Raw genomic sequence first — 17,345 nt, forward strand, 5'->3', positions numbered from 1 at the left:
TTTGTATATTTTTAGCAGAGATGGGGTGTTGCCTTGTTAGCCAGGCTGACCTCAGGTGATCCGCCCACCTTGGCCTCCCAAAGTGCTGGGATTACAGGCGTGAGCCACCGTGCCCAGCCTAAAAATGCCTGGCTAAATTTGTTAGGGGGCCACAACCCCTGATTTACCTGCCCCTCATATACACTCCTTTGTTTATTCAGTATCTATTTATTTAGCAATAATATGTTTTGGCTTAAGCAATAGTCCAAGTGCTGTAAGCAAGAAAAACAAGGCCCCTGCCATCAGAGCTCACATTCCATCGCAGGAGACAGAGGATAAATTCTCCCCCAGTGGACCTTGAGCTCTGGGAAGGCACTTTTGTATTCTTGAAGCCCAGTACATGAGGAAGTACTTAACAAAGGTTGGTGCAATGAATGATTGAAGAGCCAATTTGGAGTTTTGAAAAGTAAACCTCAAAAATGCAAAAGGATAAAGCCTGATGTGTATATACGATTGCGAGAGGTCACGTATCCAGTACTATTGTGAGAGGTCATGTATACAGGGCAAGACAAAGTCCCCTGGGGATAAGATAGACAATTTAGAAGTAGGTGTTCCCGGGTGGGAGCGGTGACTCACGCCTGTAATCCCAGCACTTCAGGAGGCCGAGGCGGAGGGATCACAAGGTCAGGGTTTTCACACCAGCCGGCCAGTATGGTGAAACCCCGTCTTTCTAAAAATACAAAAATTAGCCGGCACTCTCCAGCCTGGGTGACAGAGCGAGACTTTGTCTCAAAAAAAAAAAAAAAAAAGAGAGAGAGAGAGAGAGAGAAGTGGGTGTTCCCTGGATTCCAGAGGTGTGTGATGCTTGAACTTAATATTTATAGGGCAATTGTGGTCAGCTTTTCCTTTAGTGTTTTCATATACATTATCATTTAATTCACACATGAGGCTTGCGAAGTACCTATTATTATCCTCAATTTACAGTGGAGAGAACTCAAGACCAGAGTGAATTAGGGCCCACACCACTGCTCAGTAGGGGAGCTGTTCTGGCCTCTGCCTCTCTTCCCAGTACTCAGAGTGCCTCTTACTACAGCTGGCCCTACAGGGAAGGGAAAGACACTGATCTGTCACTGCTATCGAATCCCCCAAATTCCCTTCACCCGGTTCCTCGCACCCGGGGTAGCCGCCCTTTGGGGCGAAGGGCACAGGGGAAGGGGGCTTAGTAGGTTAATTATTAACCCTTTGCCCCTCAGGGCACCACGGGCTTCTCTCCCCTCCTGGAGGTGGAGGGACACTTACTGGCTAGGTAGGGGCTGGTAAGGGGGCGGTGGTCCCAGCAGCAGGCATGGGGGTGGCGGTGCGGCCCCCTGCCCTGCGGCACTGGTTCAGCCACTCAGTTCCTCTCGCTATCTTCGCGCTGCTGCTGCTTTATCTCAGTGCTCGGAGCCTAGGTGAGCTGCCCCTTCCCTCACCTGCTCCGGGAGGAACCCCGGAGTCCAGGCCCTCAGGACTCAAGCCCCTTCCTCTAGCCCTCACCGCTCCGCTTCTTCTGTCCCCAGGCGCCCGCTCGGGCTGCGGACCCGGGGCTCAGGCCTGCGTTCCATGGGCAACCGCGCCCTTCCAGGTGCGCTTGGCGCAGGGCTGGGCGCGGGAGCTCCAGGAGGGACCAGAACAGGGGGACGTGGAGCCAGGCTGAGGGTCCGGCGAAGGGCGGGTCCTCCCCCTGGTCTCCCCTCTTCCGTCGTAAGCTGAGCGCACAGCAGAAGAGCCACCAGCTAAACCTTCGGAACAATTTCTTCAGGGCGGAATCTGCTCCCACCTCTTCCCATCGTGTCTCCCCACCAGGTCCGGCAGGAGTCGGGACCCCTGGAGGCCCCGGAGAGGAAACAGCTTCTGTGTCTGGCCCCTCGGGGGACGCTGGGCCGTATGATGAGGCCGTTCCACGCCAGTGTGAAACCCGAAAGGGATGTGAGGCTGTCGCCGTACCTGGCGGGATGGAGGGCACTCGTCGAGTGAGTGGCCTCCCGCCCCCCAGCGGGTCCCCGCCTCCTTGGCGGCTACATCGCCATTCTCTCAAATCATCTCGCCCGCAGGTTCCTGACTTCCCTGGTTCAGTCTTCGCCTTCGCCACTAGGGAGGCCTTCACCAAGGTGACAGCCCTGGAGGCTCGGGTGCACGACCCGGACGCGGAGAACTACTCGTCGCTGGCGGCCATGGCGGCGTGGGAGCGGCGGGCGGGACTGCTGGAGCAGCCGGGGGCGGCCCCCCGGGACCAGGCCCGGAGCTCGGGCTCTTGCACGCTGCTCCTGCTGCACCGTGCGCTGCGCTGGTCCCAGCTCTGCCTCCACCGGGAGGCAACCGGCGCGCTGGGAGGCCCGGACGCGGGAGTGCAGTGCAGCGACGCCTACCGCGCGGCCCTGGGTTCGCATCACCCCGGCTGGTCTGTCAGGCCGCCCGCCTCGCCTTCCTCGCCTTCCCGGGTCGCCGCCGCCTGCTGGAGCTGGTGTGTCCTGGAACCACCCAGGCGGAGGCGCTGGCCGCGCTGGTCCGGGCCTCCGACACCCTGGAGGATGTCTACAACCGCACCCAGAGCCTGCTGGCCGAGCGCGGCCTGCTCCAGCTGACCTAGGACAGCGGCTGCGGGGACCGGCGGGAACGGAGCGGATCGCCCGGGGTAGGGCCGCGCAGCCCGGGGTCAGCCCCGCAGCCGGCGCCGCCGGCGCCGCCTCCGTATCCCGCCTCTTCCATGACGTCGCGGCGGAGAGGGCTGCCCCGGCAGGGAACGGCGTTGAGCTCCCTCTGTCCGCAGTCTCGGAAAGACGGCAGGAGCTGTGAGGAATAAAAAGTATTTGGCAGCATCGATGTAGGGCGTTTTGTGTGATGACGACAGGCGCTTAAGGGAAATAAAAAACGAATGTGAGAAGATGTGTCATCTCTGTTCCCGGCAGCCGAGAGACCCACGCTTCCCCGGCCTATCGCAGTCACTCCCGTGGCTTTGGTTGCCAACCACACGCTGAGTCTCCAGCTCAGACTTCTCCCTGAGCTTCGCCCCTGTGCAGCCAAGTATACAGCAAGCATCCTGCACACTCCACAGACACTGCAAATGCAACACGTCCAACACTAGTCCCACCACCATCCCCCCAAGAACTGCACCTTCTCCTGTGTTCCCTGTCTCTGTGAACAAATGGCACCCTCACGCTTCAGCTACCCAAGCGCATGTGCGTCATGCCTCACACCAAGCAACTGCTCAGCGCCACACGGCCACTCCCGCAGTGAACATGAAAGACCCTGCCATTTCATACACTGATAACTCCCAAATCACCACTTCAATCCACTTTCTCCCGGACTCCAGAATCCTACATATACGATTGCCTATTAGGTATTTCCCTTAGGATGTCACTTAGTCATAGCAAACCTACCATGTCCAACACTAAGCTCCAATACGCCCTCCCCACGAAAATTCTCCCTCCATAGTCTTTGCTGGCTCAGTGAATGACACTTCCATTCTTCCAGGTCCTCACACCAAAAACCTCATCATACAGATCCTTCTGGGTATTTTTGTTTGTTTGTTTGTTTGTTTGTTTTTTGAGACGTCCACTGCATTGCAGCCTGCGCGATGGGAGCGAGACTCCTTCTCAAATAAATAAATAACAATCAACAGTCGGGCGCAGAGGCTCACGCCTGTAATCTCAGCACTTTGGGAGGCTGAGGTGAGTGGATCACCTGAGGTCAGCAGTTCAAGACCAGCCTGGCCAACATGGTGAAACCCTGTCTCTACTAAAAATACAAAAATGAGGCCGGGCACGGTGGCTCACGCCTGTAATCCCAGCACTTTGGGAGGCCGAGGGGCGGCGGATCACAAGGTCAGGAGATCAAGACCATCCTGGCTAACATGATGAAACCCCGTCTCTACTAATAATACAAAAAATTAGCCAGGCGTGCTGGTGGGCACCTGTAGTCCCAGCTACTTGGGAGGCTGAGGCAGGAGAATGGTGTGAATCCGGGAGACGGAGCTTGCAATGAGCAGAGATCTCGCCACTGCACTCCAGCCTGGGTGACAGAGCAAGACTCCATCGCAAAAAATATATATATATACAAAAATTAGCCGGGCACAGTGTCGTGTGCCTGTAATCCCAACACTTTGGGAGGAGAATCACTGGAAGCTGGGAGGCAGAGGCTGCAGTGAGCCATGATCGTGCCACTGCACTCCAGCCTGGGCAACAGAGCAAGACTCTGTCTCAAAAAACAAAAAATAAAACAAAAAAAAAAAAACACACAAAAAAAAACAAAAAACAAAAACAATCAACAAACTAGGAATAGAAGGGAACTTCCCCTGCCTAGGCATCTATGAAAAAGCAAGCTAACAGCACTGTCAATGATGAAAGACTTTTCCCTAAGTTTTTCCCCTAAAATGAGAAACAAGACAAAGATGTCTGCTTTTGCCAATCTATTCAACATTGTACTGAAGTAACTCGCCAGAGCAACTGGGCAAGATAATGAAATAAAAGGTATCCAGATTGGAAAGGAAGAGATAAAACTATCTCCATTTACAGATGATATGATTGTTTATATAGGAAAACCCCAAAGAATATAGACACAAACTATTAGAACTAATAAATGACCTGGCACAGTGGCTCATGCCTGTAATCCCAACACATTGGGAGGCTGAAGCGGGCAGATCACGAGGTCAGGAGATCGAGATCGGCCTGACCAACATGATGAAACTCCGTCTCTACTAAAAATACAAAAATTAGCCGGGCATGGTGGTGTGCACAGGAGAACTGCTTGAACCCAGGAGGCAGAGGTTGCAGTGAGCTGGGATTGCACCACTGCACTCTAGCCTGGGAAACAGAGTAAGACTCTGTCTCAAAAACGAAAAACAAAAAAGAACTAATAAATGGCTCAATGAAGTTGCAGGATACAATATCAAAATCAAAATCAGTTGTATTTCTATGTACTAGCAATGAACAATCCAAAAATGAAATTAAGAAGACAACATCACTTATAATAGCATCAAAAAGAATAAAATACTTGGGAACAAATTTAATCAAAGAAATGCAAGACCTACATATCGAAAACTATAAACACTGTTAAAAGAAAGTAAGGAAGACCTGAATAAATGAAGAAAAAAAAAAAAACATGTTATGAAAAGAAGACATTTTAAGATGGCAATACTCCACAAATTGATTCAGTACAATCCCTAACAAAATTCCAACAGCCTTTTCTGCAGAAATGGACAGCTAATCCTAAAATCCCAATGGAGATGCAAAGGATCCAGAAAAGGTAAAATAATCTTGAAAAGGAGGAAAAAGTTGGAGGATTCACATTTCCTGAATCTATAAATTACTACATTCAGAAACTGGATAATGGTTATAGTTGTGCCAGGCGCAATGGCTCATGCCTGTAATCCCAGCACTTTGGGAGCTGACGCGGGTGGATCATGAGGTCAGGAGTTTGAGACCAGCCTGGCCAACATGGCGAAACCCCATCTCTACTAAAAATATAAAAATTACCTAGGCGTGGTGGCAGGCGCCTGTAATCCCAGCTACTCGGGAGGCTGAAGCAGGAGAATTGCTTGAACCCGGGAGGTGGAGGCTGCAGTGAGCTGAGATCGTGCCACTGCACTCCAACCTGGGCGACAAGAGCAAGACTCTGTCTCAAAAAAATAAATAAACAAATGGTTATAGTTGTACAACATTGTGGATGTACTAAATAACACTGAATTGTACACTGTAAAATAATTTTGTTATGGGAATTTTACCTCAATTTTGAAAAAAGTACTACAGGTCGGGCACGGTGGCTCACACCTGTAATTCCCACACTTTGGGAGGCCAAGGCAGACAGATCACTAGGTGAGGAGTTCGAGACCAGCCTGGCCAATATGGTGAAACCCTGTCTCTACTAAAATTACAAAAATTAGCAAGGCGTGGCGGCAGGTGCCTGTAGTCCCAGCTACTTGGGAGGCTGAGGCAGAAGAATTGCTCGAACCTGTGAGGTGGAGGTTGCAGTAAGCCAAGATCACGCCACTGCTCTCCAGCCTGGGCAACAGAGCGAGACTCTGTCAAAAAAAAAAAAAAACAGACAGAAAGCAAGAAGGAGGGAAAGAAGGAAGGAAGGAAGGAAGGAAGGAAGGAAGGAAGGAAGGAAGGAAGGAAGGAAGGAAGGAAAGATGTACTACAAAGCTACAGTAATCGAGACAATATGATACTGGCATAAGGACAGACATATAGATCAATGAAACAAAACTGAGAATCCAGAAATAAGTCCATATACGTATGGTCAATTGATTTTTAACAAGAGTGCCAGATCATTCAATGGGGAGATAGTCTTTTCAACAAATGGTGCCGAACAACTAACTAGCTATCCATATGCAAAAGAATGGATTTGGACTTCTACTTCACATCGCATACAAAAATTAACTCAAAATGGACCACAGACCTAAAAATGTAAGAGCTGGCACTATAAGCTTTCATGCTTCAAAGAACACCAATGAAGGACATGAAAAGACAATCCAATGGGAGAAAATATTTTCAAATCATGTATCTGGTAAGTTTCTAGTACCTAGAATATTAAAAAGGACTCTTACAACTCAACAATAGAAAAAAACAGCCAGGCGCAGTGGCTCAAGCTTGTAATCCCAGCACTTTGGGAGGCCGAGACGGGCGGATCACGAGGTCAGGAGATCGAGACCATCCTGGCTAACACGGTGAAACCCCATCTCTACTAAAAGATATAAAAAACTAGCCAGGTGAGGTGGCGGTCGCCTGTAGTCCCAGCGACTCGGGAGGCTGAGGCAGGAGAATGGCGTAAACCGGGGAGGCGGAGCTTGCAGTGAGCTGAGATCCGGCCACTGCACTCCAGCCTGGGCAACAGAGCCAGACTCCGTCTCAAAAAAAAAAAAAAAAAAAAAAACAGCCAGGCACAGTGGCTCACGCCTGTAATCCTAGCACCTCGGGAGGCCGAGGCGGGAGGATCACGTGAGGTTAGGAGTTCAAGACCAGCCTGGCCAACATGGTCAAACCCCATCTCTTTACTAAAAATACAAAAATTAGCCGGGCGTGGTGGCGCATGCCTGTAATCCCAGCTACCTGGGAGGCTGAGGCAAGAGAATCGCTGGAACCCGGGAGGCAGAAGCTGCAGTGAGCCTAGATCATGCCAGTATAAAAAGACAAATAGAGCTGGGTTCAGTGGCACACACCTGTAGTCCCAGCTACTTGAGAGGCTGAGGCAGGAGGATCACTGGAGTCCAGAAGTTCAAGGTTGATATAGTACACCATGATCGTATCTGCACTGCAGCCTGGGACACACCGCAAGACAACCCCCCTCCCCGCCACACACACACCCTGCCATTGTCTCAAAAAAAAAAATTAAACTCCAAAAATTTATTAAACAAAAGACATATCCCAATTTTAGAATGTGCAAAGAACTTGAATCATTAAAAAAGACATACAAATGGCCAATTATCTCACGGAAATATGCTCAGCATCACTAATCATTAGAGAAATACCAATGAAATCCAAAAGAGACCAGGCGCGGTGGCTCACGCCTGTAATCCTAGCACTTTGGGAGGCCGAGACGGGCGGATCACGAGGTCAGGAGATCGAGACCATCCTGGCTAACACGGTGAAACCCCATCTCTACTAAAAACACAAAAAAATTAGCCGGGGGTCATGGCGGGCGCCTATAGTCCCAGCTACTCGGGAGGCTGAGGCAGGAGAATGGCATGAACCTGGGAGGTGGAGCTTGCAGTGAGCCAAGATTGCACCACTGCACTTGAGCCTGGGCGACAGAGCGAGACTCTGTCTCAAAAAGAAAAAGAAAAAGAAAAAGAAAACCGCAAGGTACCACTTCACACCCACTAGAATGGCTGTAACTAAAATAATGCACAATAACAAGTGTTGGTGAGGATGTGGAGAAATTGGTACCCTCATACATGGCTTGTAGGGATGTAAAATGGTGCAGTTTCTGTGGAGAACAGTTTGTCGGTTGCTCAAAATGTTAAACATACAGCTATAGAACCCATAAATTCCTCTGCCAGCATATACTCCTAAGTATACAACTAAAAGAAAGGAAAACATGGTGTGGTCACTTTAACCCAAAGACGCTCAGGTTTATTTTGTGGGCCCTTTGGCCTGCAGCTCCCTAAAATTGGTAGGGCGCAAGCCACTAGGAGGGTTGTTTTGGTTTGGTTTGGTTTTTGTTTTTTTGTTTTTGTTTTTTTTTTTGAGACAGAGTCTTGCTCTGTCGCTCAGGCTGTAGTACAGTGGCGTGATCTTGGCTCACTGCAACCTCCACCTCCTGGGCTCAAGAGATTCTCCTGTCTCAGCCTCCCCAGTAGCTGGGATTACAGGCGCGCCCCACCACGCCCGGCCAATTTTTGTATGTTTTAGTAGAGACGGAGTTTAACCATGTTGGCCAGGCTGGTCTTGAACTCCTAACCTCATGATCCGCCCGCCTCGGCCTCCCAAAGTGCTGGGATTATAGGCGTGAGATACCCCGCCCGGCCAGGACGTTTTTTTTTTTTTTCAGACTTTCTTGTGTTTGTTGCTTGCCACGCTGCCATCAAGTACTCACTGTCGCAAAAGAACCGTCCCTATGCAGTACTGTACTTTTCTTTTCCCTTCTGCCGTCAACCTCGTAGTAGCTTCGCTCCCAGAAGGCCTCAAAGCGCGACCAAAGAGCGTGACCGAGCGCTTTACGACAGTTGCTTTGAGGCAGTACCGGAGGAGAAATATGGCGGCCACCCTACTAGCTGCTCGGGGAGCCGGGCCGGCACCGGCTTGGGGGCCGGAGGCCTTCACCCCAGACTGGGAAAGCCGAGAAGTCTCCACTGGGGTGAGGAAGGACTCGGGGTTCATAGGATGTGCACAAGGCCTGACGCGATGGGAAGATAAAGTTTGAGTGGGGTTGAGAGATCTGGCAGGGGCGGAGGGGAGGTAAAATATGTTGTGCTCCAGGAATGGGGAGAGGCACTCCGAGGATGGTGGAGTGGTGCGGTAGCTTCGTAGTAGGAGGTGGAGGGTGGGCTGAAATGTGGAATTCTGGAATCCTGCGAGGCTAGTGAAGACCCTGGGCTTAAGTCCGGGATGAGTCTTTTGGGATTTGAGGGTTGGCATTCTGGTATTCTGCGGAGTACTGAGGCCCCTGGAAGATTTGAAAACGGTTCAGCGACGCACAGATTTTGTATTTTGGGAACTAGGTAGAGAGATCATTGAGGTTTGTGTATGCTGGAGAATGTGGACTCACTCCTTTTTCCCTTTTCCCAGACTACTATCATGGCCGTGCAATTTGACGGGGGCGTGGTTCTGGGGGCAGACTCCAGAACAACCACTGGGTGAGCTCAGGACAGATTTGTGAAAGGTCTTCCCATCTTCCTTTTCCTTTCCTGCCTGCCAGCCCACCCTAATCCTCCACAGACCACTGTGGGAAGAGAGGTTTCTTATCTCTCTGGAGATTAAGATTTGTCCCAGCTTTTATTAGTTTCAGATCCCCCCACTCTTTAGGGGAATCCTTACGAAAGTCTGTTCTCCAGTCTGCTTCAGTTTGGATGAGAATAAGCAATACTGGAGGCCAGGCACGGTGGCTCACGCCTGTATTCCTAGCACTTTGGGAGGCCGAGATGGGTGGATCACCTGAGGTCAGGAGTTCAAGACCAGCCTGGCCAACATGGCGAAACCCCGTCTCTACTAAAAAATACAAAAATTAGCCGGGCATGGCGGCGCATGCCTGCAGTCCCAGCTACTTGGGAGGCTAAGGCTAGAGAATTGCTTGGACCCAGGAGGCGGAGGCTGCAGTGAGCAGAGATCACGTCACTGCACTCTAGCCTGGGCAACAGAGCGAGACTCCATCTCAAAGAAAAAAAAAAAAGGCAATACTGGACATCCTGTCCCTGAGCCCTAAGAGAGTAGGTAGTGATGGGATGGAGGTGGAAGACAGGTGGGCTCCTTTCCTCACTATTCTGCCATCCTGCAGGTCCTACATCGCCAATCGAGTGACTGACAAGCTGACTCCTATTCACGACCACATTTTCTGCTGTCGCTCAGGCTCAGCTGCTGATACCCAGGCAGTAGCTGATGCTGTCACTTACCAGCTCGGTTTCCACAGGTGCTTGTGGGCAGGGGAGGGGCAAGTATCTGAAGGGAGTTGGAAGCTGAGGAGCTAAATGGCCTGACTTCTAGGTCCTGAAACTTTCTCTGTGACTTCTCTGACCCTCTAGCATTGAACTGAATGAGCCTCCACTGGTCCACACAGCAGCCAGCCTCTTTAAGGAGATGTGTTACCGATACCGAGAAGACCTGATGGCGGGAATCATCATCGCAGGCTGGGACCCTCAAGAAGGAGGGCAGGTCAGATCCCCACCCCAGACCAGGGCACACTTGAGCCAGGCCTTTTATCTTCTCCCCAACCATTTTCTTTTTCTTTCCAGTCTCTACCTCACTTGTTCTTACTATTAACATTCCTCAGACCAATAGCAGAATGGACAGGTGAATGTACATGTGTTGGAGGGAGGATACGACTGGTAACTCTTCTCCTTCTATCTGGCAGGTGTACTCAGTGCCTATGGGGGGTATGATGGTAAGGCAGTCCTTTGCCATTGGAGGCTCTGGGAGCTCCTACATCTATGGCTATGTGGATGCTACCTACCGGGAAGGCATGACCAAGGAGGAGTGTCTGCAATTCACTGCCAATGGTGAGAGCTTAGGCTCCTGGGCCTGTGAGCTTCAACCCCAACTACCCAAGCCAGGCCAACATTCCTCATTCCTTGCAGTGATCCCAGCATCTGACTCTGAACCCAGCTTTCTCCTTTTATCCACAGCTCTCGCTTTGGCCATGGAGCGGGATGGCTCCAGTGGAGGAGTGATCCGCCTGGCAGCCATTGCAGAGTCAGGGGTAGAGCGGCAAGTACTTTTGGGAGACCAGATACCCAAATTCGCCATTGCCACTTTACCGCCCCCCTGAATCCTGGGATTCTAGTATGCAATAAGAGATACCCTGTACTGATGCAAAATTTAATAAAGTTTGTCACAGAGAATCTTTATACTTTGGGGTTCTTTTTTTTGACTTCAAGCTTGAATTTGTCTGGCCCATTCCTATTTTATAAACCATTGCACTGAACTCAGAGCGAGTTGGAGAGGAAATGAAAGGAGTTTGTGAATGCTTGATTCCCCAATAAGCTTTTACATGGATGGTTTTCAAACCTCTTCTCCAAACCACCTTCCCCCAAACTTTCTTTCCCCCACCATATCCAGGTCCTTGAACCACTGGATTGTGGTTGGTGTTGGGGCTACCAGCAACACCCGCTCCCTGTTCAACACCAAGGCGGAACTCGGAATTCTGACTAAAACTGGAGTCACCTTCCTCAGCCTGCTTCCCGCCAGTCACCATGGGTGACTAGTGCTCCTAAGTCCACAAAGAGCAGCTTCCTCCAGCCCAGCCTCATGGTCCCCTCTCTCCACACTTAACCTCTATCACCTCACCTCGTGATCAGCAGGAGCATTGTGACTTCCTTGGCTTTTGGGAGAAAGGTGGGCCTTGTTTGCAAATGGAATTTAAGATGACTGTTGAGTGGGAGAACACAGCCACCAGGAGTGCTTTTGGCCAGCTCTGGAAGCCACCATTCCCATGGTGGGGGGTGTGATCAGCCCCTTGGATGAGAGGCTGAAAATGGACTCTGGCCCCTCCGAAGCTGTCCCTATTCAAGCCAGGGACATAAAGGAGCTTGATAGCTGGGACTACAGGTATGTGCCACCTCACCTCAGGCCTAATTTTATTATGTATTTTTTAGAGACAGAGTCTCACTCTGTCACCCAGGCAGCAGTGTCACTGTCATAGCTCACTGTAACCTCAAACTCCTGGGCTTAAGTGATTCTCCTGCCTCAACCTATCAATGTGCTGGGATTACAGGCATGAGCCACTGTGCCTAGCCTTTTTTTTTTTGTGGGGGGACGGAGTTTTGCTCTGTTGCCCAGGCTGGAGTGCAGTGGCCTGGTCTTAGTTCACTGCAACCTCCGCCACCCGGTTTCCAGCGATTCTCCTGTCTCAGCCTCCCAAGTAGGTGGGATTACAGGCACGTGCCACCGTACCCAGCTAGTTTTTGTATTTTTAGTAGAGACGGGGTTTCACCATATTGGCCAGGCTGGTCTGGAACTTCTGACCTTGTGATCTGCCTGCCTCGGCCTCCCAAAGTGCTGGGATTACAGGCGTGAGCCAGCACAGCTGGCCTTTTTTTTTTTTTTTTGAGACGGGGTTTCATTCTTACTGCCCAGACTGGAATGCAATGGTGTGATCTCAGCTCACCACAACCTGCACATCCCAGGTTCAAGCGATTCTCCTGTCTCAGCCTCCCGAGTAGCTGGGATTAGAGGCATGCACCACCATGCCCAGCTAATTTTGTATTTTTAGTAGAGATGGAGTTTCTCCACGTTGGTCAGGCTGGTCTCAAACTCCCGACCTCAGGTGATCCACCTGCCTCGGCCTCGCAATTTTTTTTTTTTTAAGATGGAGTCTGGCTCTGTCCCCCAGGCTGGAGTGCAGTGGTGCGATCTCGACTCACTACAACCTCTACCTCCTGGGTTCAAGCGATTCTCCTGCCTCAGCCTCCTGAGTAGCTGGGATTACAGGTGTGCGCCACCACGTCTGGCTAATTTTTTTGTATTTTTAATAGAGACGGGGTTCCACCATGTTGGCCAGGCTGGTCTCGTACTCCTGCCTAGGCCTCTCAAAGTGTTGGGATTATGGGCGTGAGCCACCGCACCCGGCCTAAAATTCATTTTTTAGAGCAGTTTTAGGTTCACAGCAAAATTGAGTAGAAAATACAGATATTTCCCATGTGCTCCTCTCCCCACGTGGGCAGCCTCCCTCACTGTCAACATTCTGCACCAGAGATGGCCATTTGTTGGAACTAGTAAACCTACGCTGACACATCGCTCCCCGATTTCCACGTGGCTACTCGTCATTCAGCTCTCAGCTCAAATGTCACGTCATCAGGAAGGCATTTCCCGACCACCTGAAACTGGAGAAACACCACCCCCCAGTCCCACTCTCACATGACCCTGTTTCACTTTCTTCACAGCAGCACATATCACTGTCTTGGGTTCACTTAGTTGTTTACCTGTGTATGATTGTCTCCGTCCCTCTACTAGAAAGTCAGCTCAGTGAGAAGAGAGAATTCTTTCTTCCTGGTTCATTGATATCTCCTCCATGCCTGGCAGGGGTAGATACTCGGCATTTACTGAATGAATATGCTTTCTCATCCCATCTGCCATCCTGCCCAGCCCCCAGCCACCCCAGACTGTCTTCAGCACACTCAACTCTGAAGCTTGATGTCAGCCAATTCTTACTTTCCCACTTGTCACACCTGGGCTCTGCATGAGATGAGCTGCCTCATATTCATCATTCCTGTGTGTCACTCCCACCATAGGCAACACTTCCCATCTCAGCCCCATAACCCAGCCCTGCAGCCTTGGCCCCACCTACTTCCCCTGCACACACACACACACAGCACTTAGCAACTACGAACATATTTAATGAGAAGGTTAGAAAGGACTTGGGGAGGTGGCCATTAGGATCGCTGAGAAGTCTGGGGAAGGAAGCTTGCTAAGCCTTCCTGGAGGTTCAGCTCCTTGTCCCCTTCAAATGGTGGAGTCATTGGCCGATGCTATGTCATGCAGCTGGTGGCGGAAGGAGAGTCGGGCTTTCCTGCTGAAGTAGGCACCAGGCCCTGGCGAGGGTACCCCTCCCTCAGCCATGATGGGGGCTATAGCTGGACTGGGATCTGGAGGGGCAGCAGGACTCAGGCCTAAAAGATGGGAGGGGGAAGAAGGAAGTTGTAGGTCAGGGTTCACCTCCTCCCTTGCTCCCCAACCCAGGGTTGAGGAGGGAAGAAGGGAAGACACCTGGGGCCTGGGGGCCGGTGAGGAGCGTGGGTGACAGCAGCAGGGAGAGGGAGAGGGACTGTTGCAGAGCAAGCAGAGCTGGCTCACATGCATGTGACCTGTGCAATTGCATAGGATCCCCAGACTCAAAAGGGCCACCGTGCTTGGCATAGGGTTCTGCTATCACCATCTTGAAATTCTTAAATTTTTTTTTTTTTTGAGACAGAGTCTCACTCTGTTGCCAGGCTGAAGTGCAGTGGCACTATCTCGGCTCACTGCAACCTCCGCCTCCTGGGTTCAAGCAATTCTCCTGCCTCAGCCTCCTGAGTAGCTGGACTACAGGCGCCCGCCACCACGCCCGGCTAATTTTTTGTATTTTTAGTAGAGATGGGGTTTCACCGTGTTAGCCAGGATGGTCTCCATCTCCTGACCTCGTGATCCGCCAACCTCGGGCTCCCAAAGTGCTGGGATTACAGGAGTGAGCCACCGCGCCCAGCCGAAATTCTTAAATTGTTAACGAGGGGCCCCTCTTAGGCATTTCGAACTGGGCCCCACAAAGTATTTAGCCAGTCCTGTGAGGACTTTGGTGACCCACCTCCCACCCAGGGAGACAAATGTGCCTTTTCCTTTTGGTGGTTTGAGCATTTCTCTCTCTCCCTGCGATGCAGTTATCTGTCTGACCGCCTGACAGCCCCGCTTTACCCTCAGTCTACCCCATACCTGCTCCTCTTTCAGTCCCCCGCTGTCTCCGGCACCCGCACCATGGGAAACACCATGCCCCCTTCAGACCCATCTCAACAGTGGAGGCGACTGGAGCGGGGAATGGCCAGGAGGGCTCCCGGGAGAGGGGTGTGGTTTCCGAGCCCCCCCACCACGGGCAAAACTACCACTTAGCTTCAGACCGCCTGGTGATTATAGGCGCCAGGGATGGAATGGGGAGAGGAGGGAGGAAGAAAGGGCTGGGGGTATACTCCCATTCAGACACCTATTTTTATGCCCCATTAATTTGGGGGTCCTTTCTGATCCCCATGGAGAAGCAGGAGGTGGCTGGGAGAGGTGGCACGGCAGGGACGGATGCAGAGGTGCCGTGACAGATACAGTAAAATTTCACTCTAGCGATGCCCGGCAACTGGGCACCAGGCTGGACGCTGCTGGGGATTCGTTTGTATTTTAGAATGAGAATTGGAGTGCCCAAGATGTAGACTTTTAAAGAATACTCTATTTTTTTAGACTAAGAAACTTTATTATCCAGGGAATAGATTCTCGTTAATGGTCTGATAGTTCCTGTCCCCTGTTATGAAGATGGTTGTAATTGGTTAATGATGCTGTGTCAGGTAAATGCTAGGAACTTTTACATGTTATCTCATTTCACTTAATCATGTCAAAGATCTTTTTTTTTTTTTTGAGATGGAGTCTCACTCTGCCGCCCAGGCTGGAGTTGAGTGGCGCGATCTTGGCTCACTGTAACTCCGCCTCCTGGGTTGAAGCAATTCTCCTACCTCAGCCTCCGGAATAGCTGGGACTACAGGTGTGCGCCCCCATGCCTGGCTAATTTTTTTGTATTTTTAGTAGAGACGGGGTTTCAACATGTTAGCCAGGCTGGTCTCAAACTCCTGACCTCAGACAATCCGCCTGCCTCTCCCTCCCAAAGTGCTGGGATTACAGGTGTGAGCCACCACACCCAGCCTCAAAGATCTTTTGAGGTAAGTCCCTTGCTGGTAAGTCTATCCTGGTTTTACAGATGAGGAAAAGGGGGCACTGAGAGGCAAGGTAATTTGCCCAAGGTCACACAGGCAGTTAGTACAGAGTAGGAACCATGCCCACCTCACAACCCTCACCTTGAGTCAGTCTGACCCCAAAATCTACTCTTTCTTTTTTTTTCTTTTTGAGATGGAGTCTTGCTCTGTTGTCCAGGCTGGATTACAGTGGTGCAATCTTGTCTCACTGCAACCTCTGCCTCCAGGGCTCAAGCGATTCTCCTGCCTCAGCCTCCCAATTAGCTGGGATTACAGGCACCCGCCACCATCCCCAGTCATGTTTTGTATTTTTAGTAGAGATGGGCTTTCACCATGTTGTCTAGACTAGTTTCGGACTCCTGACCTCAAGTGATCCGCCTGCCTCAGCCTCCCAAAGTGCTGGGATTACAGGCATCAGCCACCACACCCAGCCAGAATCTACTCTTTTAACCAGTACACTGAGCTTCTGAAGCATGTCCCCAAGCATCGATGCCCTCAGCCAGTTTGGGGTGGCCAGAGCCGAGGCTCTGGTCCTCTAGTCAGAGACCCTCTAGTCAAGAGCATCCTAGCCAAGGGCTCTAAGTGCCCGTAAGTAAAGCTGTACAAGGGCTGTTTCATCATTCCGCGAAGGTACCACAATGTGGGAAACGTTAGGTTGCTGATGACACATACTGCTCAAGTTACACAGTCTTTTTTTTTTTTTTTTTTTTTTTTTTTTTTTTTGAGACGGAGTCTCACTCTGTCACCAGGCCGGAGTATAGTGGCACTATCCCAGCTCACTGCAACCTCCGACTCCCTGGTTCAAACAATTCTCCTGCCTCAGCCTCCCGCGTAGCACGCGTCACCATGCTCAGCTAATTTTTTGTATTTTTAGTAGAGATGGGGTTTCACCACGTTGGCCAAGATGGTCTCGATCTCCTGACCTAAGGTGATCCGCCCACCTTGGCCTCCCAAAGTATCGGGATTACAGGCGTGAGCCACCACGCCTGGCCTTGTTTTTCTTTCAATGAACTTTATTGAAGCAAAAATGTACATACAATTTAATGCACACATCTTAACGTACAGTTCCATGAGTATTAACAAGTGCATGCTCCCATGCAATCACCACTCCTATCAAAATATAGGGCATTCTCATCATCCTGGAATGTTCCCTCACGTGTCCCTTTACAGGCAATCTTTTCCCTACACCCTGCCACAGGCAACTACTGATCTGATTTCCATCACTATAGATTGTTTTTGCCTAAAATTTAGAAGTTTATGACCAGGCGCGGTGGCTCACGCCTGTAATCCCAGCACTTTGGGAGGCCAAGGAGGGTGGATCATCTGAGGTCAGGAGTTCCAGACCAGCCTGGCCAACATGGTGAAACCCCATCTCTACTAAAAATACAAAAATTTAGCTAGGCGTGGTGGCCGGTGGCTGTAATCCCAGCTACTCAGGAGGCTGAGGCAGGAGAATTGCTGGAACCCAGGAGGCGGAGGTTGCAGTGAGCCGAGATCCCACCATTGCACTCCAGCCTGGGCAACAAGAGCAAAACTCCCTCTCAAAAAAAAAAAAAAAGAAAGAAAAGAAAAAATTAGCAAAAGGCCGGGGATGGTGGCTCACGCCTGTAATCACAGCACTTTGGGAGGCCAAGGAGGGCCGATCACTTGAGGTCTGGAGTTTGAGACCAGCCTGGCCAACATGGTGAAACCTGTCTCTACTAAAAATACAAAAATTAGCCGGAAAGCCCTTGAACCCGGAAGGGGGAGGTTGCAG

The 17,345-nt window shown here is 50.9% G+C and overlaps 3 protein-coding genes across 4 annotated transcripts; 2 read left to right on the forward strand and 1 right to left on the reverse strand.

Moving 5' to 3' along the window:
• The first annotated feature begins 1,241 nt into the window (after positions 1–1,241).
• Positions 1,242–2,718, forward strand: GLTPD2 (glycolipid transfer protein domain containing 2). The gene is given in 4 exon segments (XM_037987430.2): positions 1,242–1,603; positions 1,825–1,998; positions 2,073–2,412; positions 2,415–2,718. Coding segments are annotated over 4 exon segments (987 nt in total). The 5' UTR covers positions 1,242–1,324; the 3' UTR covers positions 2,609–2,718.
• Positions 2,719–8,676: 5,958 nt separating this feature from the next.
• PSMB6 (proteasome 20S subunit beta 6) lies at positions 8,677–11,017 on the forward strand. 2 transcript variants are annotated; one of them, XM_008009953.3, is made up of 6 exons: positions 8,677–8,814; positions 9,246–9,313; positions 9,952–10,083; positions 10,196–10,325; positions 10,525–10,669; positions 10,796–11,017. In XM_008009953.3, the coding sequence occupies exons 1-6, from the start codon at positions 8,713–8,715 to the stop codon at positions 10,936–10,938; spliced, it is 720 nt and encodes a 239-aa protein (XP_008008144.2). In that variant the 5' UTR covers positions 8,677–8,712; the 3' UTR covers positions 10,939–11,017. The 2 variants fall into 2 exon arrangements, with proteins under 2 accessions (XP_008008144.2, XP_008008145.2); XM_008009954.3 differs by having other exon boundaries at positions 8,681–8,814; positions 10,776–10,948.
• A 2,011-nt stretch (positions 11,018–13,028) lies between these two features.
• C16H17orf114 (chromosome 16 C17orf114 homolog) lies at positions 13,029–14,646 on the reverse strand. The gene is made up of 2 exons (XM_073004607.1): positions 14,574–14,646; positions 13,029–13,777 (listed from the first exon to the last, which is right to left on the reverse strand). The coding sequence occupies exons 1-2, from the start codon at positions 14,644–14,646 to the stop codon at positions 13,611–13,613; spliced, it is 240 nt and encodes a 79-aa protein (XP_072860708.1). The 3' UTR covers positions 13,029–13,610.
• Positions 14,647–17,345: the final 2,699 nt, after the last annotated feature.

This window comes from Chlorocebus sabaeus, chromosome 16, assembly GCF_047675955.1.
Source record: "Chlorocebus sabaeus isolate Y175 chromosome 16, mChlSab1.0.hap1, whole genome shotgun sequence".
In the NCBI taxonomy this organism is placed as follows: Eukaryota; Metazoa; Chordata; class Mammalia; order Primates; family Cercopithecidae; genus Chlorocebus; species Chlorocebus sabaeus.